Source organism: Brachyistius frenatus, unplaced genomic scaffold, assembly GCF_029030835.1.
Source record: "Brachyistius frenatus isolate BFR_SWC_R1_liver_20210118 unplaced genomic scaffold, ASM2903083v1 Contig_29, whole genome shotgun sequence".
Classification (NCBI taxonomy): domain Eukaryota; kingdom Metazoa; phylum Chordata; class Actinopteri; family Embiotocidae; genus Brachyistius; species Brachyistius frenatus.
This window is the reverse complement of record NW_027210628.1, coordinates 1,344,130-1,370,751: the sequence shown is the minus strand read 5'-3', so window position 1 is coordinate 1,370,751 and position 26,622 is coordinate 1,344,130. Positions and strand designations below refer to the sequence as shown.

The 26,622-nt window shown below is 41.6% G+C and overlaps 1 protein-coding gene across 1 annotated transcript in view; it reads right to left on the bottom strand.

The window, feature by feature from the left end:
* Window positions 1-6,219: 6,219 nt before the first annotated feature.
* qsox1 (quiescin Q6 sulfhydryl oxidase 1) overlaps window positions 6,220-26,622 on the bottom strand; it is a 28,010-nt gene continuing 7,607 nt past the window's right edge. The window contains exons 7-13 of the mRNA XM_069699056.1: window positions 25,522-25,656; window positions 25,297-25,426; window positions 18,279-18,401; window positions 15,685-15,823; window positions 14,168-14,344; window positions 8,885-9,046; window positions 6,220-8,108 (exon numbers count right to left, since the gene is read on the bottom strand). Of these exons, the coding sequence (XP_069555157.1) occupies window positions 7,297-8,108; window positions 8,885-9,046; window positions 14,168-14,344; window positions 15,685-15,823; window positions 18,279-18,401; window positions 25,297-25,426; window positions 25,522-25,656 (1,678 nt within the window). The 3' untranslated portion in view covers window positions 6,220-7,296. The remainder of the gene's footprint in view (window positions 8,109-8,884; window positions 9,047-14,167; window positions 14,345-15,684; window positions 15,824-18,278; window positions 18,402-25,296; window positions 25,427-25,521; window positions 25,657-26,622) is intronic.

Genomic DNA, 26,622 nt, shown 5'->3' with positions numbered 1-26,622 from the left:
GTTGGTATCGAGGCCCTTTAGCTGCCTGGAAAACAATGCAGATAAAAATGCTCTTAACCTGTCAGCAAAGGGCAACACAATTAGAATAATTGACGGATGTAAAATGCAGAAAGAGAAAAGATGTGAGCGCCCGCACATTTGGTTTAGTGGGACAATGAGTGATGTTTTTTTGATCTTTTAAAATGAGATGACCAAGAAACAAACGTGGCTATTACAGGATGATTTGAAAAATAATCCACATCTGGATCTATTAGTTTGGTATTTAAAAAAAAAAAAAACATATTTATGCAGCACACAATGACACAATTGAAGGCTAAAGTGATAGACAGTTTTTATTTTAATGTATATATATATATATGTAATACTATCTAATAGAAATTCAACCGTTTGTTAAGCCAATAGTCAAATAATTTTTCGATTTCTTAAACAATGCACTTCAGCACAATAAAGAGAAAAGAGAGAAATATCCAATAATCATAATAATGCATGTTCTGAAATGACAGATTTTTGAAGGAAATAAAATAATCTGCAGAGGAAGCAGCTCTCGGGCAATAACTCAAGCAGAGGGCGACTCCTTTGCCACCGCCGCTGACCCAGCCACCTCTAATTAGATCTAATATTTCAGTGGACGAGTTCATTGACATCTGCGATTCACAGATCCATCTTCCCGAGCAGTGAGTCAGAGATACAGAAATACATCCATCCTACACAGGATGGTTTAATGGAGTAATGCAGGTGGGAAAGTGCGCGTCAAAACTGTATAACAGGCCTGGTTTATCATATATCAGCCCAAACAGATAACCGAATGTATTATTTTTATGTGTAAATACAAAGTTTATGTATTAATCTTTTGCACTTCATTTCCATTTTTTTAAACGTCCATCCAAACAAATTAAATATCATCCGAACACAAAAACAAAAGCAACCATACATTTAATTTGTGCGCACGCAAATGTTTGAACAACAGTAGTTAAAATCACTACTAAGGATGTGATATAAACAAAATGCATTATGTCCCAATGACTTCCTACAAGATGCATATTTGTGAGCTTTGTAATTTCCCTCCGAAGGTGAGTTGGTGCCCAGTGCATCGTGCAGACCTACCTAATGACGGCAGCTCGCCGGTGAATCTGAGGCTCTCCGTCTCCACTCCTCTCCCTCCTCCTCCTTCTCCTCCTCCAATTCTTCTCCATACGGCTGAGGCTTGTTTCAGCAGGACGAACCGGAACTCGCAGAGCAGCAGCAGCAGTCGGTCCACACTTTTCTCCGGCACCCACTGACAGAAACAACATTAGGTAGCAATGGCACGGTGTCCCTCAGCATTTGGTCCGAAAGCAGCAGAGGAACAGAGAGAGGGAGAGAGGCAGAAAACGCGAGGGGGGAAACCTTAGGAGAGAGCACGGAGGAGAAAATTAAATTGCACTTGGGGGGCAAATTCTATTAGGGAATAGTTATTGTCTCCTGACAGCTCCTGTCCATTTGGGTAATTAGTAGAAGAGATTGGTTGAACAAACGAAATCTATTCCCGTCAGAAATTATATTTTCCAATTCCCTGATTGAACCTGAGCCCGTCGAGCTGCTAAGACGAGGCGGTAATAGGCTCATTTGACTCGAATAACAAGAAGTACAGTTGAGCCGAGCCTGCCCGATGAAAGACTGCCGTTACACTTCACAAATAAACTGATAAACGTGTTTTTGTTGACTCAGATCTCTCAGACAGAAACACGTAGGTGTAAAAATCTTATCATCATCATCATCATTATTATTATTATTATTACAAAGTAGCCACTTAAAGCTGCAAGAAAACTATACATTTTGGTAGACACCTTAAAGTCTCTAATCATCCTGATGTTTATGTCAAAATAAAGATGTGCACTCCTGGAAATCTCTTCTGAGCAGCAGAGACATTATTCAGGTACATTATCCAGTTTAATTCAGAGTCCTGTGATCCACTGCCACCTTCCCTGTCTGATTGCTGCCCAACGTGATCTCATAAGTCTGGAGAGGAAATGAATGACTGATGAATGGATGAATGAAAGCCTGAAAACCCCAAAACAATGACCAACAGCAGACCACATATACCACACACACATTTAACCATCAACAGTCACTATAGTATAATCAACTCATAAGAGAAAACTAAATGCAGACAAGATTAATCAAAGCACCCACTGGTTCTAATACACAGTAAAGCATTTGTGAACAACATGCAGCTCTTCTACACGACCGTTGTTCATGATTTTTAGTGAGGTTTCTGATGATTATTTTTGTTGGTGCTCTTCAGTTGAGGGTCAGACAGTTTCCTTAAGGAAAACATTAAAAAAAAATACCAAAGGTTTGCAGAATCAGAGTGAATTCCCACACTTTTCAGAAGACTTAACTAAGGTACAACATTGTTGTTGTGTTTCTAATATAGGGGCCAGACATGGACTGGGGTCTACTTATATACATCTCAATTAAACTTAGAGTCATCATAGTTCTTGACAAACCTTATTGCTAATAGATTAAATAATATTTATATTATTATATTATTTATATTTAAGATGGGGTTTTAAATCACAGGCTTGATGACAGATAACAAATAACATAAATAAAAACTTATTAAAAACCAATTTAATAAACACAAGGTTTCCATCGAAAAGCCAGGGGTGAGTCTTCCCAGGGTGCTCAGTGACAGCAGCCGAGTAAATTAAAGCAATATGGCTGTCAAGTGTTGGAGCCTCTCCAGCTTCATTAGCCAAGCACTTCCTGTAAGCTATATGCTAACTCTGTAACTCTGGAGGGGGGAGGGAGGGGGGTCACTTTCCCAAAAGCATCTATACAAAGGCTGAGACGATCCAGGTCCCATTGAAAAGACTTAAAATGGGGCCAAGATAATTTGTTTTTCGGAAAGAAAGTCCAGGGCAGCAGAGGTAAATGTTTGTTCTGAAATTCAAAAAGTGCAGTTGTGTTTATCATCAAGGCCTAAATGCAATCTATAGTAGGAGGTTATTGATTCATGGTGCTCCTCCTCATGGTCAAACTGTGAAGAAAAAAAAAAAAAAAGTTGAAAAAACATTGACATTTCAAGGTATTAAACTAAAATATATTTTACTGATTTAATTTAATATCTTTAATTTAATTTACTTTAATTTGTGTTCAAGTAACTTATGAATGAGCTCACTGAGCTTATAATTCAAGGCCAAACAACTTGTAATTTTTATTTATGCCAAATTATATATTATAAGGGACTATTTTTACTGTGCTTGTGTCAGAACTACAAGAACTTCCAGTTGGTATTAAAATTAAGTAAATTAATTGATAAAGTCAAGTTGTGCCATATTTGTGCTATAGAGTATGCACACAAACACACAGGAGGGCCATACAACCAGAAAGATTCAGGATCAGATGGACACTAATGAAGAAAGTCACCATATCACAGTGTATCTCACAGTTTTGTTTAGTTGAACACTGGCTGCACTGTATACTGACAGTCATCTCCTGTTCTCTCCCAGCAGCAGCTGAACTCAGTGACGATGAGACAAGATGTTTGGGAGATCAGCAGATGAAAAGGGGAGGGACTGCAGCAGTAAAATGAGATGGATCTGACCCTACTTGACTCCTGCCTTTAAAAGGCTCCATGTTTAAAACCCGAAAGGGGATCTGGCTTAGTTTGGATGTGATATATACCAATACCATATATTAACCTCTTTTTCATAATTTATTCACCCCCCCTCCCTCCCTCCTTTCTCCCTCTGTCCACAGCAGGAAGCTTTATAGTATTATTAAAGTCAGAAAGAGAGATGACAGAAAAATGCATCAAGCCCCTCCTGCATTTTAATATCAATACCGAAGGGGTAATAAACATTGAGGCAGAAAGCATACAGGAGAGGAGTGACTATAAAACCCTGCATTGTCTAATTTATGGAAGACAAGAACAGGGCAGCAAGGTGAGGTTTTTACCCTTCAGTCTGTGGTCTCATAACACAACAGTATCTCAGTGCGCAGCATTAGTTTCTGACAGTGCACACACACACAGAAAAGTTTGGAAGAAAGTAATCAGACCACACTGAGTGCTGCGAATGGCTCATGTTGTATTTAGAGGAGTGATAACCTGGATAGGCACTGTTTCGTATCAAAGCCATTCAAGTCAGGTATGATGGCAAAGCTAAGCTATGACAAAACAATCTCACCTGAAGGTCCAGTTATTAGCTCTTTTTACAATCATATGGAGTTTGTCCAGTTGCTTTTTCAAGCCCTTTAAGGACTACCCGTCCATGCAAGTTAAAAAACGGAACTTTAGAGTTTGAAACAAAAGTCCAACAATTTGACAAATACATTTACTTGCTCTCCCAGATGTCCTTGTTGGTCTACTTTTCTTATAGTTATTTGGTAATTGTTAATATGTGAGTTTTTCATAGTTTACTGTTTACCAAGCTCTGTAATGCTACCTGTCTGGGGTATGTTTAGCGTTATGTATAACTACCTCTACATAAATTGTGACATCAAAGCAGTGGTCCAACATGCACATCTAAATGTCTCATGTTTTATTGATAACTTTCTAACAAGTCTCTTAAACCTCCCATGGTCTCAGATTGATTTCCTTCTGCATGTAAACTTGATAAAACAGTTTGTGCTTCTGAATTCATGTAAAGAGTCCAAACAGCTGTGAACGTGTCCTGATTTAGATCAGGAGCCTCTGTCCTCAGCATGAACCGCTCACCTCGGCCTTGGCAAAGCTGCAGGCAGATGTTAGATCGCTGCCAACTTCCTCATTAACCATCATCAGTCTGAACCAGAACACTTGCGGCTCACTGAGGCTCAAGACACCTGTTAAAGGGCTTCTGTGGCGTAAGCAGCACAAAGCATCGCCGACTCCAATCCTATAACAAACTCAGGTTAACATTTAAACAGATTAACAGATCAGATGTGTGAGAAGAAAGTGCTTAAATCAAAACACAAGTATTGATTTGAAACAAAAATAATTAATGAATATTTACAAGCATTCCATATACAAAAGGAGCTAAAGTCGTCCTATATATGACACCTTCCCAATGAAATTAACACAGCTCGACCTGATATTAAAATTTGTCGGATGATATATTTGACAATGTTTCCTGTGACAAACTGTCCTTTTCTCAATCTATTCTGCCGATCATCGTGTGTCATTGAGCCTCTAATTCAAAGTATGAGCGAGTTTGATTAAGTTACATGACCGCAGTTGCTCAGCCTTGATGCTCCTCTGCTTTAATGTAGGGCTATTAATCAGCCTATTGTTTGTGTGTGTGTGTGTGTGTGTATGTGTGTAATCGAGTGCCTTAACTCAACTATTTCACCATCGAAACCTGTCACTGCAGAGGCTGAACACGGGGTTTGGATAAAGAGATGGAGTGGGGTTTGGGATGATGTCCATGTGTGTGTTTTTGTGCGTGATAGGTCGGAGGAGGGGTTGGGGGTAGAGGTAAAGGAAGGAGTCAAGGGAATTCAAGCCCATGCTCCCAAAAACACAAAGCTCAAGATCACGCATCAGTTGTCCTTCAGATTGGCTTGTTGTAATCTGGACATCAAACCCTCGTCCTCCACCTGTCCATCCGTCCATTTATCTCTCTCTCTCTCACACACACACACACACACACACACACTGCTCCCTCTTTCATCCACCTCATCCGACCCCCTCTTCCCAACCCTGAGGGTCCACTGCCGCCCGCCCCCAGCAGAGCCCACCTCCAAGTGTGTGTGAGGATGGAAGAAGCCCCTATGAAAGCCGATTGCGTTTTAATAAAGTTTATTATCTGCGGGGAGCTAATCCTCAAGGGTAATCTCTCCTCTCTAGTCCTAAAGGAAAGCTGGATTACTCACTTGCTATAATCCCAATGAAATTGTTAGGATTTAGCTTGCGCTGCACAGCAGATGGCAACAGGCTTTTTCCTTCAACCTTGGATGGTTTAACCCCCCATTTCTGCATGTAACACCCCTCTCCTCCTTGCCTCATGTCCTGTAGTCTTGGTCAAAACAAAAAACAAACAGGAAGTTGTTATTCCCAAACCTGCTATGAAAAAAAATCTAAAACCTGCGAGGGGCTGTAAACATATTTTGATGTCCGAGACAACACAGATGGGTTTAAGGTTTAAATTGACCACTTTTAGGATAAAAATATGTTTCATGTGGCCCAACATGTCAAACCATACTTTTTACCGACTGACGGAAATATATATAAAAAAAGAAAATAGACCAAAGAAATCCTTATCAAAAATAATTTTATTGATTCCGACAGAATCAATCACAGGGTTTTTGAGATGACCAGCAGACGCTCTTCATCGTGGCCAAAAACAATTCCTGCTTATTCTAAAACCTCGTCCAGTGTGAACATATCTGTCGCTCCACAACACTTCATCAACAACCAGAGTAGCTATTATGTGGACTCAGCAGTGTGATGTAATATTGAAAGACATTATGTAAAGCTCAGTGAAATATAGACCAACTTCAATGGCCCATCTGCTCGTCTCTGGTGAACAACCTGCTGGTCCAGTCACAGTATTCAACGACAACCATCATTTCTTTTCTACAAGACATTGTTAAGGGACCGTTTCCCATCGGATTTTTAAATGAGACACTTCACAAACATAAACAGAGATAAGATGGAGAAGCAAACAGTTTAACTGTAATTTAAGATACAGCAGAACTGTTTAGTCATCCAAATACTCAAATAATTGAAATATTTTTACATGGAAATATATAAAAATTGTGATTGAAATTAAAAAAAAAAAAATTACATAGGGAAATAATGTAAGAGTCTTCTCCCAACTATAGGATATTAAAAACCCAAATCAGACAGAAAACCATTATATAACAGACCATAACTTTACAGTAAAGCAACAACAAAATCACATTAGTTGCATTCACTTCAAACAAATTAAAACAAATCTTTACAGCTCAAAGTGGGTCTAATGTCATCCTTCATGAGTGGTAAAATAAGTATGACTTATTATCTTTAATTGAGGCACAAACCCTCAAGCAGAAATAAATGGAAATATACATCTATATAACCACTATATAAGATCTGGAGGACGATAAGACATCAGGTTACTTAACTGCCCTAATTTTTAAAAGATTTTAAAAGCAATCTGCTGATGTTCCCTTCTCCTCCTCTCCAGTGAGACTCAACACATTTACGGCTGTGGGTAACAGTTAAGTGGACTGCCTAAGAGGGTGCTAATCTGGACACATTCCTTTACAGTACCTCCAAACTTACCCGATATGGACCTAATGAATGTTAATCATTGCTGTGACTCAGGTGATATTTGCCAGCGTTTTGGCTCAGAGTGAGGCAATTTTAGCCCGTCGTAGTCTGAGGCGGGTTTTGAAGAAAAGGTACATGGCTAGAAGACACATCGAGGACAGGAAGTAAAGAATCACACACAGACTGATGTCCAGTTTTGAGATGCTCAACACAGACAACCAGCGTCCCTTGTGGTTCAACTCAGCCTCCCCGTCAAAGTACTGACCGGTCAGCTCTCGCTTCTGCAGCCGCTTCCTCTGCTGTCCCACGTCCAGCTCAAAGTCTGCTTCCATTGGCTGCAGGGCTACCATCCCGAGCCCCGCGTCCAGTTCAATGCCGAGCCCGAACACGGGCCTGTCCTCCTGCTCCTCCTCCCTCTGCAGGGTGCGTTGTTTAACCCGGCTGGACGCAGCCAGCCGCAGCGCCTTGGCCTTGTAGTGCTGGTTTACAAAGGAGTCCAGGTCCACGATATCCTCCTGCAGCTCCCGCATCCTCATTCCCACAATGCTCGGCTTCCTGCGGGCCTGCCGCCGGCCCTGGCTCACCTCCATGTCAGATTTGGCCCAGGTTGTTGGCTCAGACGACTCACCTGCTGCTGCTGGTGCTCCCTCACCTCCTTCCTCCTCTTCATCTGCCACAGCTTCATCCTGTGGCCCCTCTTCTTCCTCCTCCTCCTCCTCCTCCTCCTCTTCACCTTCTTTCACAGTAGGCTGTGATGGTGGATGCCTTGTGGAGTCCAAGGCCTCCCTGGCTCTCCTCTCTATACGTTTCTGAGCTGCTAAAGCTAACTGCTGACTGGCATGTTTCTGCCTCTGATTTTCCAGGATCTGTCTTTCATTCTCGAGGTAGTCTGACAGGGAAAGAAAGGACAGAAACGTGCATTATTTAAAATCAAAACCTACAATCGTGAACTAGATGCTCTAACAAATATCCTCAGATTCTGTGAATCAACGGTTAACCTCACTTCCCCCTTACAGAAAAAACACGTGAAAACACGAGTTTCTGCACGTGCAATTCATGTGACCAATAACGTGATTTTGTAACTTTATCATGGTGTAATGTGTGAAGCCCATGTGAAAACTTTTCCACATATTTTCCCCATGTTATCATTTGTTGCAACCTGCGGTAAACATGTGTCATACATGTGATCACATGTGGAAAACATGGAAGCTCGTGTTTTTTCTGTAAGGGTCTGCTCAGACAGGCTTCTTTGCTCTTCACTCATCACAGCAAAACAAAATACTCACATATTGGAAGAAAACTATCCATAATACATCAATGATTTACAAAATAGATTCTCTAAATCTGAGGATATTTGGCTTCAAAAAATGTAATACATTACAGTTTAAAACGGAAGAGAATATACATTTTACACATTTGTAATATTTTCAAGTATCTGCGTTGTTGTTTTGACTTACTGTCATCTGGATACCTGAACAACACATCATCTGGTGTTATAATTGTTTAACTGAGTAACAACTGAGTTTAAAAGAATGTCCAACAGAAATATGTTTGAACAGGATTTCATGATGACTGCAGTTTGTGTGCGTTAAGTTTGGTATGATTCATTGAGATTCTTGAATTTAAAGGATACAAGGTTGTCAGAAAAGATACATCAAACTGTACCTGTGAGGATGCTGCTGGAGGAGAAGTAGGACAGGAGGAAGGGGAGAACCTGCTCCTGGCTCCACCTGTGATCCCCGTTGTCCTTCGTCGTGTGGCAGGCCGGGCACATTTCTGGTGAAGGCCACTGGATCTTTGGGAAGTGGGGGTCTTCACTCAAAGCACCTGGAAAGAGGCAAACACAGAAACAAGGTTATCATGTTGCAGAACTTTAAGCACTTAAGTCCTGGGGGAAAAGGATGAATTGTGACAATAAAAAGGTTGATGGTTAGTTGAAAATTAAAAATCCTGTATTATAAGAGCCACAGAGTTGGCTTATGCTCTTTTTATATATGTCTCAATATTTCACTGCTCTTTGCACAGAGAGGTTTAGTACAGGTTTATTATTGCAGTAGTGTCATTATTTCCATTTGTAATACTAAGGAAAATACTGTGCGTTCACTCCATTAAAGTTACTTTGCAGAATGTTAAAAATGATAAACTCAAGATATCTTTGTGTTTTCTATTCATTAATCCTCACAAATACACAGTATATAGTTATCCCATTCCCATCTACAGCTAGCATAGAGATTCCACATCGCAGCAATATTAAAATGTCTTTTGCAGGTATTTTATAATTTTACCAGTAAGAATAATAATAAGAAAGTATCACTGACAATAGGAGAAAATATAAAAGCTCAGAAGCACAGCCGAAGCTTCCAATCTACTGTTGTTTCTCTTCTTCATGTTGGTGGATTGACTGGAGGATGTAAGTGCTTTGAGGACTGGATGCAATCTGTGTTGAACCCATTTGATCTTGTCACAGTGCTCGTAAAAACTAAGTGCCTATATGCATATGTGTACGTACGTGTTTTAAGTGTGTATATGTAAATCATCTGTCTTTGTTTGTGTGCATGTAATCTATGGATTGATATTTTGGTGTGTGTGCATGTGTGCGTGTTCATATGACAGGGTCTAACCATGATCAATGGGCCTCTGGGATGTCCCAGTGGGAGGGATGGTGAGATAATAGATGTGGCCAAAGTAGACAGCTTCCACACACACACACACACACACACACACACACACACACACACACACACACACACACACACACACACACACACACACACACACACACACACACACACACACACACAACCCTGTTTTCAGGCGGCAGACCTTGGTGCTCTGAACCACCTGTCTCGTCCCTTTACACCCCTTTGAAAGCAAAGTCCAATCTCCAAATTGAACATGAGAGCAGCAGAAGCCTCAGAGGGGAGCTGCCCTTCTAATGAATTAGAAACTTTTTCCTTTAACATGTTTTCTTTTATGTAGCCGCTGCCCACTAACACCCTTCATCACTCACACCCACCCCTGCAAACAGACTGGCAGAAGAAAATGTGCACAAACAAAACATGTACAGGCTCAAACACAAGCTTAGACGGACACACAATGCACAAATGTCCACAAGGACACACACACACACACACACACACACACACACACACACACACACACACACACACACACACACACACACACACACACACACACACACACACACACAGGGCAGCATCCAGTAATAAATTGCTTGTTGTCCTCAACAGGCCATTGTGTGTCTATGTGTGTGTGTGTGTGTGTGTGTGTGTGTGTGTGTGTGTGTGTGTGTGTGTGTGTGTGTGTGTGTGTGTGTGTGTGTGTGTGTGTGTGTGTGTGTGTGTGTGTGTAAAAAAAGAGAAAAAGCAGAGCAGCAGCAGGTATGTCACTTTACAGCACTGTCAATTTACATGCTCCACCACCTCCACCCCTCCCCCCTCCCCTCCCCACACACACACTTCTTCTCTCTCCACCGCTCAAGATTAATCTCAGTCATATGCATGTGTGTGTTTGTACTCTGCATACAGTACTTTACATAAAGGATACATCAATTTTACTGTGTCCTGGATGGGCGGCTGCCTGTGGGTGTGTGTGTGGGAGCTTTTATATATTTCAGCAGGGGAAAGTGCGAACGAACACACACACACACACACACACACACACACACACACACACACACACACACACACACACACACACACACACACACACACACACACACACACACGCCTCCCATCTCCTGCCTTATTCTAATCAGCTTGCCACGTTTTCAGCCAGGGTGACTTTAGCCATACCAGCCATATTGAAATTGCCACAATGGCCTGTCACTGAGATGTCATCACCGGCGGGCATACATATTCATCAGGTATATAAATATGTATTGTTCAGCACGTCAAACAAGCTTCCTCAGCACTAATTCTGGAAGTGACTATCAACAATACCATACGCCGTACTGCGCCATCAGAACTGCTGGGGAGGGCAGCTGATGTCCGGCATTTCATGCTCATTTAAATAATCGAGCAATATATGAAGAAGGAATTATGACTCTTTATTGTATGACCGAGTTAGTGTTACTGATGGACAATAAACTTCAGTATTTCTTGCGCTGAGGCTAAAATGATCTATTAGGTAGTCGATCAGCTTGTTTCAGATTTTGCTAATTAGAGACTGTTATATTTTGTAAAACAGACAGTGTGGGAAAAAAGGGGGGAACCAAACAAAACTGTGACCATCTGAAGCAGAAACACAGTGGAGTACAAGGAGAGCTCGACATTATGCGGAGAGGACAACTACTGACATACGGTTCTGATGACAAAAAGGGACACACAACAGTGGTGAAGCCTTGAATATTAAAATCAATAGTGAATTATTTTAAGTAGCTGCAAGTAAACAAATGAAGAGAAAACATATAAATGTGTTGCATTGTCAGTTTTTTAGTATTGCATCTTATTGTAAAGAATGTCATCATCACAAAAATATTCTACAATATCATTATTTTGAGCATCAGTGCTAGTATTGTAACATTCCCACTTAAGAAATACCAACATATACTTCATGGAAAAAAGACACAAATGTGAGAAGTGGTGCACAGGAAGCTCACAGAGCTGAGGGCTCGGCCTGCTGCAGCACTGCTATTCTGTCTGCAGAAATGTGAATCAGTCTCAGCTGTTGACAAGCAGCAACAGGACCGAGCTGCCACCAGTCTTAATTCAGCCAGTGCAGGGAGGCCGAGGGCCCTGGGGCCTCTTTGTTGCCAGCTAAATTAATTGTTCGGCTGCTTTGCAAATAGCTGCTCTTTCATGCATGGCTGCTTCTGAAAAGGAGGGGTGGGGAGGCCTGCTAAAGAGCTCCACTTTAGGCAAAGGGGAGAGGAGGGGTTGAGTGGATGTGGAGGGATGGAGCGTGCTTTCCTCGGGGAGACGCCGGCACTCATTGCAACAAACACAGCCAAACCCTCGGCTCCTCCCTCTCTCTGATTCACCCTTCTTATCCCCTGTGGACCCCAACTCACCCTCCGCCATGAGTAACTCCCCCTGCCACACGCGGCAACTTGACCCATGCTGGAAGGCCAGAGAGGATGTGTGTGTGTGAGTGTGTGTGTGTGGCTCAGAGGGGGAGAAAAAGAGGGGAAGAGTGTGGGGCTTGTGTCAGGGTGTTTGCCACCTGCTGTCACACAATACCTTGGGAATTGTGTGTGTGTAGGCAAAGTGGGCTGGCTCCTGGGGGACCTATCCTGTGAGGATGCCGCACTATTACTTGTCAAGCGGTAGATATGAGTCCCAGGGGATGGTGAGTGGAAAGAGAGAAAGAGGAAGAGAGAGAAGACGGATGGACGGATGGATGGATGGAGGGGGGTAGGGGGTGGGGATAGTGTTTAAGTGTCTGGGGAGTAGGCATACGCAGGGACTGGTGTCCTTCTGGCCCCTGCTGTTCAGGACACAAGCTGTCCCCGGGATAGAAGAGGGGCAGTCGACAAAACACAAACAAAAGACTGTGATTTAACAAAGCAGGCTGTTAATGACAGCGCTGTGACTAATAAAATCATATGAACACAGACACACAGGGAGGAGGGACGCTCAGGAGCTGCTTAGCACTCTCAGGACTGCTGTGAACAAGTGTGATATCCTAACAGAGCACGATGAAAACCAGTAGACAGAGAAGTAAACTGGGGACAAGAGGTAGAACTGCAGGAAAAGTTATTCGCATGATGCTAAAGCAGATCTGGGGATTCTTATTTTTGTGTATGTCCGTCTAAAAGTTATAACTGGGAGACGAGGCAGAGTTTTAAAAAGTGAACTGAATCGAAAGTCTTTGATTTCTCGAAGACACAAGTCAGGACAGATGAATAAAAGATGTTTGATGAAGACTGTTGAGACAATAGTGTGGTTACGGTGGGGTGTGAGAAAAGAATCAAAGTAACGGTGTCAGCAGGCTGAAAGACGGCAGAGGGGGTTCAGGAGAAAAAGGGTGAGGCAGATGATACTTGGGAGGACTAAGACGGGGTGACAGCTGGTGTCTGATCGGAGGATCCTTCCTTCCTCCCCTGACCCTCCTTTAGTCTGTATTACCAGGACTAAGTGACCACGAGAGAAGGCTGGATTGGCCCCCAAAACTGAGGGAGGTAGAACTTATGATCCCATTGGTCTGGATGGGTTGACAGAGGAGACTAGTGCTGAAGTATGTGATGGGAAAAGTGGGAGGGACAGGGGGTCCTAATGGATTACTAAACTAAGTGTGTAAAATGGACCTACTTTATATTAATGTACAAAGTAAACATCCTCTTTACCTTTTCAGTCATGCCACTAACCATTATACATTTTAATAATCTATTTTGTCCATTTTGTCTATAAATTGTCCATTATTTTTTCACGTGTTTGTCCGACCAACAGACTAAAATCCCAAAACATACAAATTTTAACATCATAAAATAGAAAAAGGCAGAAAATCCTCATATTTGAGGACCTAAAAAACATTTTGTGTATTTTTTCATGAAGAATGACTGAAATGATAAATCGATTATCAAAATAGATTAATGTTGACTGACTAATCTTTCTATTGACTCATCATTACAGATTTTCTTTTCATCCATTTGTAGCATCTTAATGTTGATTAAAACATTACTTCTATAATTTTAAAACATACATATTAGGTGTTCTGGGTGGGATTTTGGAGGACATTGTTACTTTGGAGCAATCGACATCTGACAGATTTCATTTAAGTTCATGTCCTGATTATGTCATGATTATGCCCACATAATTTGTTTCAGATAGAAACATTTCACATAATAGAAGCTAAATTTATGACAGCTGTTTCACTCAAATTTAAGGGAAAGTTCTCCAAACCAAAAGTGTATGACAGTTGTTAATGTAATAATGAAAAGAAAAAACACCTCGTTTTAAATTCTGAAACGTAGCTACAGACTATTACCTGCCAATCTGTTGTTGACACGGTTGTGTCTAGACCACAGCCACAGGACGGCTGACGACAGCGTGTTTACCTCCATCAGACTCTCCATTGCCATGTTCTCGAAGTGCTCGGCACACGGTCTGCAGCCAAAGAAGTTGTGGACGTAGTCTCTCATTGCGCTCAGAACCTCCAGAGGATCTGGACGGGGAACCACATGAGGTCAGTGAGGGTTGAGTCTGATCTAAATGAGGAATGGGTTGTGTATATCACAGTAAAAACAATATTGCAAGATTTTGTAACCGTTAAACTGATTTAGACAATGAACCTACAGTAGTACCCTAAATGTCTTTCAACTAAATATAGTGAACGTCCCTACATAGTTATTTTTTACTCCAAACAAAAAAACATAACTTTACTGCAACAATCTGAAATCAATCATTTACTGTGATGTAAAGCTCAATCAGCTGCTTATTACTATGCATTAAAATGCAGTATGAACCTGATGCCTGAAAGCTTGCTAATGGCAGAGAGTGTCCACAGCCTCCTGGATTCCCACGGTTATATGGGCCCGGAGTCATGGAGAGCTGGGTTAACCCCATATTGAGATGAATAATCTATGAGAATGGGATAACCCAATCTGGAGATTAAACGCAGTTAACGCTCTGTGTGAATGGTGGCCAGGCTGTTGTCTCAGGACCTCAACAGTCCACAAACATATTTTCCTGGAGCAGTTTGCTTTTGTTCTCAGCTTAGCAGGACCTTTAGATGTACCGTGCAGCCGGTGGGAGTGTGTATAGGAGCGTGTGTGTGTTCTGTTTATGAAAATAACGATGGGCCTGCGCCAGATTGTATTCACACCTTTAAGACTGTAAGCAGGGCGAAAATATGAAAAAGTTCAGTTTTATCTTATCCTCAAGATTGTGCAGTATGTGTGTATGTGTGTGTGCACCCTTTAAGCTGGTGGTCTGTGGGGGGCCAGATGGACGCCCCTTTTGGCCAGTCCATCTGCAGGTCACATGATGGTCCGTAAACCTCGGGATTAACCTCTCTGTGTGTGTATGTATGTATGTCTATATGTGTGTGTGTGTGTGTGTGTGTTGAAGGGAGATTAACGTCCCTGCCAGGAGCGCAGCCTCTGGTCATCTGCCTGTTTTATTAACCACTCACATTCCACTAATCTAACATAATCCCTTTTCACACAGTCACAATTAGGCTCAATTCTAGCAGTGAGGAAATGACAAAACAACAAAGAGATTCAAATAAACATCATCAAAACATGATCAAGATTTATTCATGGTTTTGAGTGTGTGTTCAATGTTTTCTCTGTAGGATGCTAAATCAGGTCAATGTGAAAAAAAAAAAATACAGACCAAACATTCCTGGGCTAATTTGTTTACAAAGCCTCACAAAGCCCTCATCCTCACCACACCTCTATCTTCATGAACTCTTTGTGGCCCAGCAATACAAACTCTGTGTCTGTGCGTGTGTGTGTGTGCGTGCGTGTGTGTGCGCGCGCGTGCGTGCGTGTGTGTGTGTACCTGGATCTATAGCGTTTTTGGCCTGGACAGTGAGAACATGGAAGAGAGTCCACACCCCACAAGGATAACGTCTGAAGTGGGGTTTTGAACCCTGACAGCCCACCCACCTCAGCCCTTCAGGCAACGCAGTATCTGGAACCTGAGAGCGACGGAACAGACAAAAACAAATTACAGACAAATCAAAAGAAAGAAACATGCATTGTTGTCCAAAAACACATCAATAAGTCCTGGGTGACATGTTCTTCTATTGTGACAAACACAAGAACTTATTCTACCTCGTCCTTTTTTTCCTCCTCAATGAGCATGGTGCACCTACACCACCAACCATGTTTCAAATGTGTTCATCCTAAAAGAATTTAAAGGCCACATATTTTATCAATTCAGATTTCCAGTTCTTTTTGATTAGTAGGCGGGTCTTAGGGACATATAAAAGAAGCGTCACCATGCTCAGTCCACAGAGAAATGCACACGGCCCGAAACAACTGTGCCGTTTGGACTTCCATATGTTTGTGATGTCACAAACTCGCACTCGTCATACGTCTGCCCTCAGCACGGTGCAACCTTTTATGTGAAAGAAAATAACGGGCGGTCATTCTGCTGCACAGCCAGCAGGCTACAAGACTTAAGAAAGCCTGTTGATGGTCAAGTGTGAGCCTGCTGGTCGGCTGGGGCATTTCTGCGTGGAGTTTGCATGTTTTCCCTGTGCCTGCGTTGGTTTTCTCCTGGTGCACCCGCTTCCTCACACAGTCCAGAGGCACTTGTGTTAGGTTAATTGGTGATTCTAAATTGGCTGCAGGTGTGAATGTGAGCGTGATTGTCTGTTTTGCCTGGACTGATGACTTGTCCAGGATGCACCTGGCCTTTGCTTTAAGTCAGCTGTGACCATGTTCAGGATAAGGCAGGTACAGATAATGGCTGGATGGTCAAGTTTGGGTTTGTACCACTAATACCAGAAGCGAGATGTTTCTATTTATCTACTAGACTTATTATATTCCTTTGTCTGTTTATTCATTATTTTTAGCTAACCGTTCGACTTCACTCGCATTCATACTATTAAAAGCGTCTCAATTGCACCACACAGTGTTCAGGTGTTCCCCCTGACTCAATATATATATTTTCTAAATCCCATAAAAAGTTCCACGTTATTAAAATTAGTTCAGCTATCCACAATCTTGTTGAATACACACTAACGACTCCTGGGCAATGAATAGTAGTAGGTGCATGGAATCAATGGTTGAGATGACAACCAAATCTGTAGATGAAAATAGCATTATTTAATTCTGTTTAAATTACATTTGCTAAAAGTTCTGATGCCCAGTTACATCTTATCTTTTTTTAATTGAATCATATCTTGACCCATTTTTTAATACATTTCAGTTGAAACAAATGGGCTTGGGGCTCAGAGCTGGAGTCAGAGTAGAGAACTTCAAAAGTATTGATAGAGAGACACACATATTGTTGGCTTACGTTTTTTTCATTGTTCTTGTCCAGAATTAGTCAAATGTAAGTGTCACCAGGCTTTTGCTTAACATCTTTTATATCCTTAACAATACATTTCCAAAGATCCTCTAAAAGTAAAGCATCTCTCGAGCACCTCCCAACCTGTTCAACTTAATGAAAGCGGCTTCACGTAGTTTTCCTGATCAATGAGAAACAATCTCAGGTTAATGGCTCAGCCCTCCACTAATGAACAGAAGCTATCCAGATCTCTAACCACAAGCCACAGTTGAATCCAACAACATATTTTCTCTGACATAAAGTCGTTTCACTCACCGCACTGCATCACCATCACTGGCGTGATTGACAGGGTTACTCACATGTCAATAGTAAAGATTTGGTGTGTGTGTGTGTGTGTGTGTGTGCAGAGTCCATTTCCTCTGAGGTGGAGTCTATTCATACCTTCCCATTGATTCATTGATCCATGGATTTGCCTGCTAAAAGCTAATGATGTAAGTAAGTGACTGTTTCAATTTGCGAGGGGCTGCACACTGGAGGCATGCAGGCTCCATTCCAAAGACAACAGCACATAGATCCTCAGACGCATGTTCTGGCACCGACACAAGGGCAAAGCACATATTCAAATCTGTAGTTGGACGTTTATCTCAAGAAATACATATTTTGTAGCTGACCTATCGGCTATCCTATAGGCATGTTATAGAAATTTCCAAGTTCATGTTTTGACATTTCTTTGACACAGCCAGCATCACTACGCTGCCTCCGAGGTGGTTTTGAACTGATTAAGTGTCCTGACTGACGAGTGACCTTGTAGCTCGGTGAAACGACGTGGCTTCTCAGACAGACGTCCTCACATCAGTCTGGGTGCATTTTGTGATGACCTGCCCTCTGTTCTCCCAGCAGCTGCTTATCTGTCTGCTACTCTCTCGTCTCCATTCCTCTCCTTTTAGATGCTTTCCTGCCTTGGCTTTCAAAAGTCTGTTCTCCTACTCAATTTGCATTTATGTAATTCCTAAATGAAGAATGTTATTGGCCACTTCTGAAATTCAATGAATAGCAAAGATGGAGGACACACAAAACAATTTTCAACCACCAAAGCTATATTTGATGGCTGTCTGTTTGTCTCCGTCTTGGCTTACCTGTGCCGAGTTGTCCAGTATCTCTTTGAACGCCTCGTAGGAGATCTGATCTGCAGTCTGGTTCTGTAGCCAGGAGTTTACAGACCTCAATGAGTTCATCACCACAGGACGACCTGGAAAGTACTGCAGACATAAAACAACAGCTCAGTGGAAACAGAAGACTTGATTTAAGTGTAAACATCTTACAATTCAGTTTTCATTTCGTTGGATTAGTTTGAAAACCCAACATACATTCACATTAGAGAAGCTTCATCCTGTGAATAACAAAATTGTTGCAGTTTCAGTTCTGTTGATTAAATAATTGAATAACTAGCTCATCATTTTGGCTTAAGTTGCATGCATACTGGAGTCTATTGACAACCAGAAAACCCATATACTGTTAGTCTCACTTTATTTAGTGACATTTGTTGTTGGACTGCATTACACATCAGAGAAATTTCCTCTTAAATTATTCAGACTGAAATTAAAATGTATTTTTTGTTACGCACTTATCAACATTCTATAGTGTGCAAGAACCTGGTGGACGTTTTCACACACAAGTCAAGTTTAGTTTAGTTTTTATATTATATGTATGTCTTAGTCATCACAGGAGTTGAAATAACTGAATCATCTTTTTTTAAATAAAGGCTTTATAATGGTGTTGTTTTACACGTGTTAACATAATATCTATTAAAAAAGCACATGACTTTGGAGGAATTGTTCAGATCCACATTAACCTCAGATCAATATTATTTTTGTCCGACTAATTCACACCACGTACCATGCAGAAATGTGATGCCTGGATGATCAGTTACCAGCACATTTCCAACAATGTTGTGCACAAGCCTTGTGTGCAGCACCAAAGTTGTGATTTGTTTGTTTTTCTTCATGGCATCTTAAAAGAATTTCAGTAAATGTGACAAAATCTGAGCTTATCCTCCTTCTTCATTAAGATCCATTTCCTAAGCCACTAACAACCACTTAGGCACTCCCTTCTCAGGCTTTCTCCCAGTCTGTATTTACGCCTTGTCAAACGAGCATCGCCATGGCAACAACCACCGCTGTGAGGAAACACAATACTGTAACTAGTGATGCTGGTACACGAAGGGAGAGAGGAAATCCAGCTGATGGGTGTCTGAGACCAGTGATGACAGACTAAAGACAGACGCAAACAAACGTGTCTTCACACACACGATACAGACAATAGAAACAGCTGATGTCTCGAGTATTCTGACTGTCAGACAGAGAAGACCGCTTTAGTACATTTCAGCTAAATGTGCCTCCTATTCTTACAGTAAGCCCGTCTGTGGGACAGTTTATGATAATGGTCCTGTTTCTCAGAAATCGACACAGCAAGGGGATCAAGTTTGTTTTCCACAACAGGAAAACAGACTATTTCCATGGAAACCACAGAGGAATGGGGTAAAAAAAACAACTTCACAAAACAGCACTGAACCATTTTGGAATTATAATTATTGTCATATTGAATTTGTATGTAATACAAGAAAGCGAGAGAGAGCAGGAGAAAGCTAACATCATCAAACATGTGGACCTTTTAAAGCTACATCGTTGAGTCTTTTTAATTTGGCCTCCACCATCTGTTCTACTAAATACACCTGCATGGACGGACACTCTCACACTGGCCTTTCAGTCCACGGCTCAGCCTGCCATTCATCACGCTCTGACAGGATCTACGTCTTACACCCTGACCACTTTACTGGACCCCCAGAGATTTGTTTAAACCTCCTTGTCCAAGGCTAACAGTGAGTCCCGCTCTGTCCCATGAGCATCCCTCTGCACCAGAGCACTCTGGACTCAGTGCAGCAGCTTTCACCTTTCATCCACTTCAGCCAACAGAAAAGTGGCTTGGGTGTTTTTCTCTCCAGTGACAGACAGACAGTGCAATCAGTAAACCTTTCAATTCAACAGACAGGTTTCTGCTAAAGAAAGATGTTCTGTGTGTTACTTGTCAAATGATGTGCAGCACTTAAAATTACCTGCCAGTGAACTGAATGATATCTCCGTATTTGATGATTTCTTTTTGAAGTTTTTCTGAAAATGCTATGGTTTAAACATTCCTTTATAATGTGATAATATTCTTCTACTTTTAAAGATAAACATAACTATTTAAAAAGCTGCTGGTGAATTTGAAAAATGCATTTTCTCAATGTTGAAAAAAGGGCTTCTTTCTTATTTTATGAATATTTTGGTATACACACACACGCACACACAATACTGAAGAGCACACAATGGGTTGTGATGTTTGCTGCTCACTGGTGACAGAGTGATATAATAGGTTTATGGGTGGATCTGAGGTCTGAATGCCAACCAGTCAGAAAAGCTCATTAAACAATCATATGAATTTAACCAGACGGGAAAACGCAGGTGTTTTCCACTAATGGGCTTACGTCAGAGTCACTACGCAACATTATTCATGAGCTCTGTGGATCTGGTGATCTCTCAAAACTTAAACATTCCCCTTCCTTCTTTTGGTTTGTACAGATATTAGTCACATTCACTTTGCTCTACCTTGAGCTTGATCTGTCTTGTGTTACATTCATTCCCCTTTTTTCTTAACCTGGCCTTGATCACTGATGCTGCACAATGCCAATCAATCAGATTATCACCTTTCGCCAATAGCAGCTTCAAAATAATGCCACTGGTGTCAAGACCAGTTATGCCAGAAATGTTTCAATGATATAGTGATGAATTCTGTGAGAATAGTGACGGGCATTGATTCAAAATGAAGTCATGTCACAGACTCTGCGCAACAAAATTTCTTTTTAGGCAACACAGCAGAATTTAACAATGCAAAGATTTGAAAATGTTGAAACAATCAAAGAAAAAAAATAAATAAATTCATGTCTTTTACACTTCAGAATAAATGATTCACACTCATTTGCTTCATAAATACTACATACAGTATAATAAGTATCTGCAGCAGACATCTCAGTTACAGCCCAACAGTAAGTGAAACAATGTTGATAATATTTGAATAAAATAAAAAATATTCAGCTGACAAGACCATTAAAATGATTGATTAGTGGTTTAAATTCTGCATTAGGGATCCCTACTAATTATTGATTTTCTACTTTTATCATCTCTACATCTCTGCACCACATATCTCCATGTATATCTGTTCTCTCTGTCTCCAGAAAACCTACACACACACACACACACACACACACACACACACACACACACACACACACACACACACACACACACACACACACACACACACACACACACACACATCCGTCCTCCTTCAGCCCTGCAACCCTCCAGCCCCCTATCCCAGTTGGACCATGACAATCCCATTCACCCCGGCAATATGTCATCCCTGATCCGATTAGTATCAGCAGCACTTGAGAAACTGCAAGCTCCTTGTGGTGAGGGTCCTGAGAGGGAGGCATCTGTTGGCTGCAGCAGGGCAGACCAGGCCAGGCCCCGGGGCCAGGAGAACGGGGTGAAGCCCCTTGGTAATAATCCAACTTCAATCCACAAGGGGAGGCATGGCGGGAGGCACTACGGACACTTCCCATAGAGAAAACTGAACTCTTTGGGAACTGCTTATCAAAATAGTAAAATTACTCATAATTAAATGAAGTGCTGATTTTAGGAAAAGCTATGGTGATAATGGCAACAGACACATACATGAACAGTATGTCCTGAACCCTGGCATGAGAAGGCTGAAGCCTGTGTTCCCTTAGACCGACCCCCCCTCTTAATTCTTTGTTTTATTCCCCTGTCCCTTTGTCCCCTCTGGGCTGAAGGGCTTCTTTCAAGAAAAGCAGGATAGAGGTGTAATCCTTAAAAACCTTGCTGTAATGCTCTCATGCTTTCCAAGATCCACTTTTTTAATCCTCATATACATGTAGAGGATTCATAAATCCGGCTTCAGCCTGACAAGACAGTAAATCTAGTAATATTATGACCGGATGAAAAAGAAAAAAAAAAAGAGAGAGAGAGAGAGAGAGAAATAATACAACTGGCATGTTTACATGTGTGTACGAAGACAAATGAGGAGACACAGTGATGGCATGATTACGGACAACAAAGAAACAAACAATTCATGGAATTGAAATTCTTAGAGCACAGTGTAATTTTTAAGAGCATTGTAAAAAGATGTAGGGGATGAATGAATATTCATTTACACAGATTTTGTCTGTCTTCAAGATGGAGAACATAAGCTGAAATGATGAATCAGTAGTCCAATGACAGAACATCTATAAGCAACTACTCTGATTTTTAAGTGATTTTCAAACACAAATTGGAACTTTAGTTCTCAAATGTCAATATTTGTCATGTTTTGTTGTCTTTCTTGATGGTTAACTGAATATCAAAAGCCATCACAGCCAACTCCCGAAAATTATGATTGGCATTTTCCACAATGTTCTATTGTTTTATGGACAAAATTATTCATCAATTAATTAAGAAAATAATGTGCAGATTAATCAATAGTGAAAATAATTATTAGACGTTGGCTGACACATGTATGATTGAAGATAAAAATACAGAAAACTTCTCATAAGTACATGGTACGTGTGTGCATGAGCTCCTGCAGGTAAGCACACTGTCCGGTTCAGTAAAAATTAAGAAATGAGTCATGATTGGGGAACATGACATGAAATGGTGACAGACGCTGAGGTCAAGTAATCGTGAGTCACTCCAATCTAATCACGAGTCACACAGCAAGTTCAGGTGTCGGGACACTTTGAAAGGTTGAGGTAATTTCTTTGACTAAGGGTGGCCCTAAAATAATATCAGGATATTTCAGTGATAACGATATTAGTGACGATATGAAAAAATACTGAGAAATATTTAATTGTATTAACTTCAAGAACAGACAACAGCAACAAAATAAGTGTTAGCGTTTTACATGTCTGCAAAAACATAAAAGTTTGACCTCAAATATTCAGCAAAAAACCTAACACATATTACTAATTATTAATGTGTTGTACATGTGATCGTTTACAACCAAACCACCTCCACACCACTGAGAGCTCCTCTGTTTGGAACTAACTCCTCCACTGTGTGTTAATTTACGCCGTGTAACGTACGTCTTACTGTTACGCTGCGGTCAACAGTCATGATGTCATTTCAACAACTCAGAATATTGCTATTGTCATCGTTACATTTTTTTTTAGCTGATTAAATATCCTACCTATATTATAATGAACGATGCAATATGGCCAACCGCTATCTTCAACTAGTAAAAACTTTATTTTAAACAGATGAAACACGATTTTAGTTGCCCTTTAATTTGCACCAAAACTTAAAGTATATGCAGCCAGCAGTGCTGTAAACCTCCTATTATCCACTTTAATGCTTTTAATTTAATTTTAATTCTTGAAATTGTTTTCACCCTGTTTCACAAATTCCTTCTCGTCTTTCATCAACTGCTCCTAACAAGCTGCCAGTCTGAAAGCATCCAGCCTCTTTGTAGTGAGAGCGTTCAGTCAAATGTCAATAAGGACTGTCACAAGTCGTGGTCAGCTGTAACAATGACAACCTCCTCTGCCACAAAGCTGCTCCATTCTGGTGAGGGGGACAGGCTAAAAATACCACTGGGACCTGCTATTGACTAAACAAACTGGAGCTAATGGGAGGCCACAGTGCTTTGCCCCCCCCCCCCCCCCGCCCGCCTGCACACACACACACACACACACACACACACACACACACACACACACACACACACACACACACACACACACACACACACACACACACACACACACACACACACGCCCCGCGAGCTCGGTGTGAGGCCTCCCTGGAGAGCGAGATATAATCAGAGAGATTGGTGGCAGACTAGGGCAGTGAAACAGCCTGGAGCAGAGCCAATAGGGACGGGGCTAGCAGGTCAGGCCTCATCATCACAACATGTGTGCCTGTGTGGCCCACGTCACAGGTGGAGGTGGAGAACAGGAAGTGTGTGAGCAGTAACAAAAAAAAAGCTGCAAGAAAGCAGCTGAAAGCAGGACAGTTAATGTAAGATGTAGATACAAGATGAATGATCAAACAAATATTGAATGTTTGGAAGAAAGAGGAGTAAAAAGAGAGTACTGGAAGAGAGAAAAGAAGAAGAAGAAAAAAAAAAAAAAGGACCTAAAGGAGGACAACAGTCAGAGAGAGATTAGGCACATGAGCAGGATGGAAAATCAAAGAGGAGAGGACATGGGCACAGAGGACTGGCTCGGTCACAAGTATTTACAGAAATGCTGGTGTGAAACCACAAGTAGGGATCAGCATGAGCACGAGCAGGAGGAGGAGGAGGAGGAGGAAAAGGAGTATTGGTTTGGTTTACTCATAATCAGGCTGTTTAAAGGCTGCGGGCGGCGAGTGGGTGGCAGCCACGCTTCAATCCCCCTGGGAGCCAACATGAAGAGGGTCAACAATACCCACGAGAGTCTTTGTGCTTCTATTCAAGTCAATGGCATCCACTTCTGCTTTCAATAATGTGTGCGTGTCTGTGTGTGTGACTAAACACAGCAATACATTTCACAAAACAACTAGGTAAATCTGCAGAATAATGTAATAGATGCTAAATAAATAAAACAACATGATATGAATAGAGAACTAAAAGCTAAATGCTGCGTTACAACAGCTCAACTCTCCAGACTGAACTCCCATTCTGCTGTCTCACTCTCCATCTAGTGGTGACCTGCTGTAACTGCACATTTCTCTTGACCGACGAGGGCTTGTTTGAGGGATGAGATACTCTGGGAGCTTTAAGATGGATAGATGCATTTGCAAATGCATCATTCTTGTCCACTGTAGAACTACTTTTTATTAGGAGCAGATTGGTTTAAAAGGATTTTAGATTAGATTTAGACTTTATTAAAAATGTCTGAATCTTCAAAAAAAATTTCACACAAGGAGCTTTTTTTTTTTTTTCTGGATACAAAATCCGCATTGCTTTGTACTTTCTGTGTGCTAAATCAAGGGTCTTCAACCTTTTTTTCTCTGGTTGGAAACCCTTGGTCTAAATACTGTGTGTAGTGCAAGTATTCAGTGCCTGCTGGTCACTTACCTTTGCCAGGACAGACATGTATTTCTTGAGAGAAACCAGAGCTTGTCCATTGATGACAGAATGAGCAGTCAGCTCCACACGCAGCGAGTAGTGCAGCGTTGACTCCAGGTCTGCCATATATACCCTCGACCTGGGAACCAAAGAAAACACAATCACACATGTAAAATAGAAATAATGGCAGCAGTTAAGAGGAGTGGTTAAGAGTGTGGTGTGTGTGGTTTGTACCTGTTGAATGGTTTCCAGGGCTCCTCTGTGCTGTTGGTGAGGACGTATGTGAAGTCTGATAGAGGGCTCCCTGACCGCACCACCCTGGGCAGCCTCTGGAGGGCGTAAGAGTAGAAAGTGCGAGCCTCATTGTTGCTGCGGGAGAGAAGGACGAGAGAAATTGACCCTTGGGTCACTAAAGGATACAGAAATACTTTTGTGCACTTGTTGTCTGGGGACCCCTGAGTGTCAACTGAGCAAAGTGTGGATGTTACAGCATTAGATAATATTTCAACAAACAACAACAGTTTGGTTTCCTGTGACACCTCTTCCTTGCAAAATCTGATGTGTCCAGCCAGCACTGGGCCCTGACCTCAACCCCAGGACTGCAGGATGTTATAGCAGCACATACATGCAGATCATTTGGGCAACCTGACTGCAGAGCAGTGTGGGTGCAAACTATATGTGTGGAAATGCTGTCAGAAGTGAGTCCCCAGTTTGATACCCAGACAGCTGGACTTTTACTGCACACCATTCCCCTGCTCCATTTCCTGTAAATCTCTCCGACAGCTAACAAATAAAGGAAAAATGCCCCCCCCCCCAAAAAAAAAAAAAAACTGTCTTTGGAATAAGATTTTCAACAATCACATGTGGGTGTACCATCCAGGTGTCCACACACACTAACTCTGCACTGAACCTCAAACGAAATGTTTTTTTTATATATATCAATCATTTGTTTCAGCTGTCCACTGCCATAAAAACTGTTTTATGACCTGTAGTTTTTCATGGCCGTTTATTTTACACACTTACGGAAATGCATTTCAAACACTGAGCAGATGGTACCGCAGTTGCATACAATTGAGAGAGAGAGAGAGAGAGAGAGAGAGAGAGAGAGAGATCACTGATCGTTTAGCTACGTGATAACCCTGCAACTGGAACCACAACCATTAATGTGCTCTCTCCACCCTCCAACCCCTCACATCCTGCTCTCATTTGCTTTCTCTCCTCGTCACGGGCAGATAGAGAGAGAGCGAGAGAGGGAGAGAGAGCTTTGTAAAACTAGAACAGGATGGTAATAAGGAGGATGGATACTCTGGGCCAACGCTCACTCACACCAGCCCA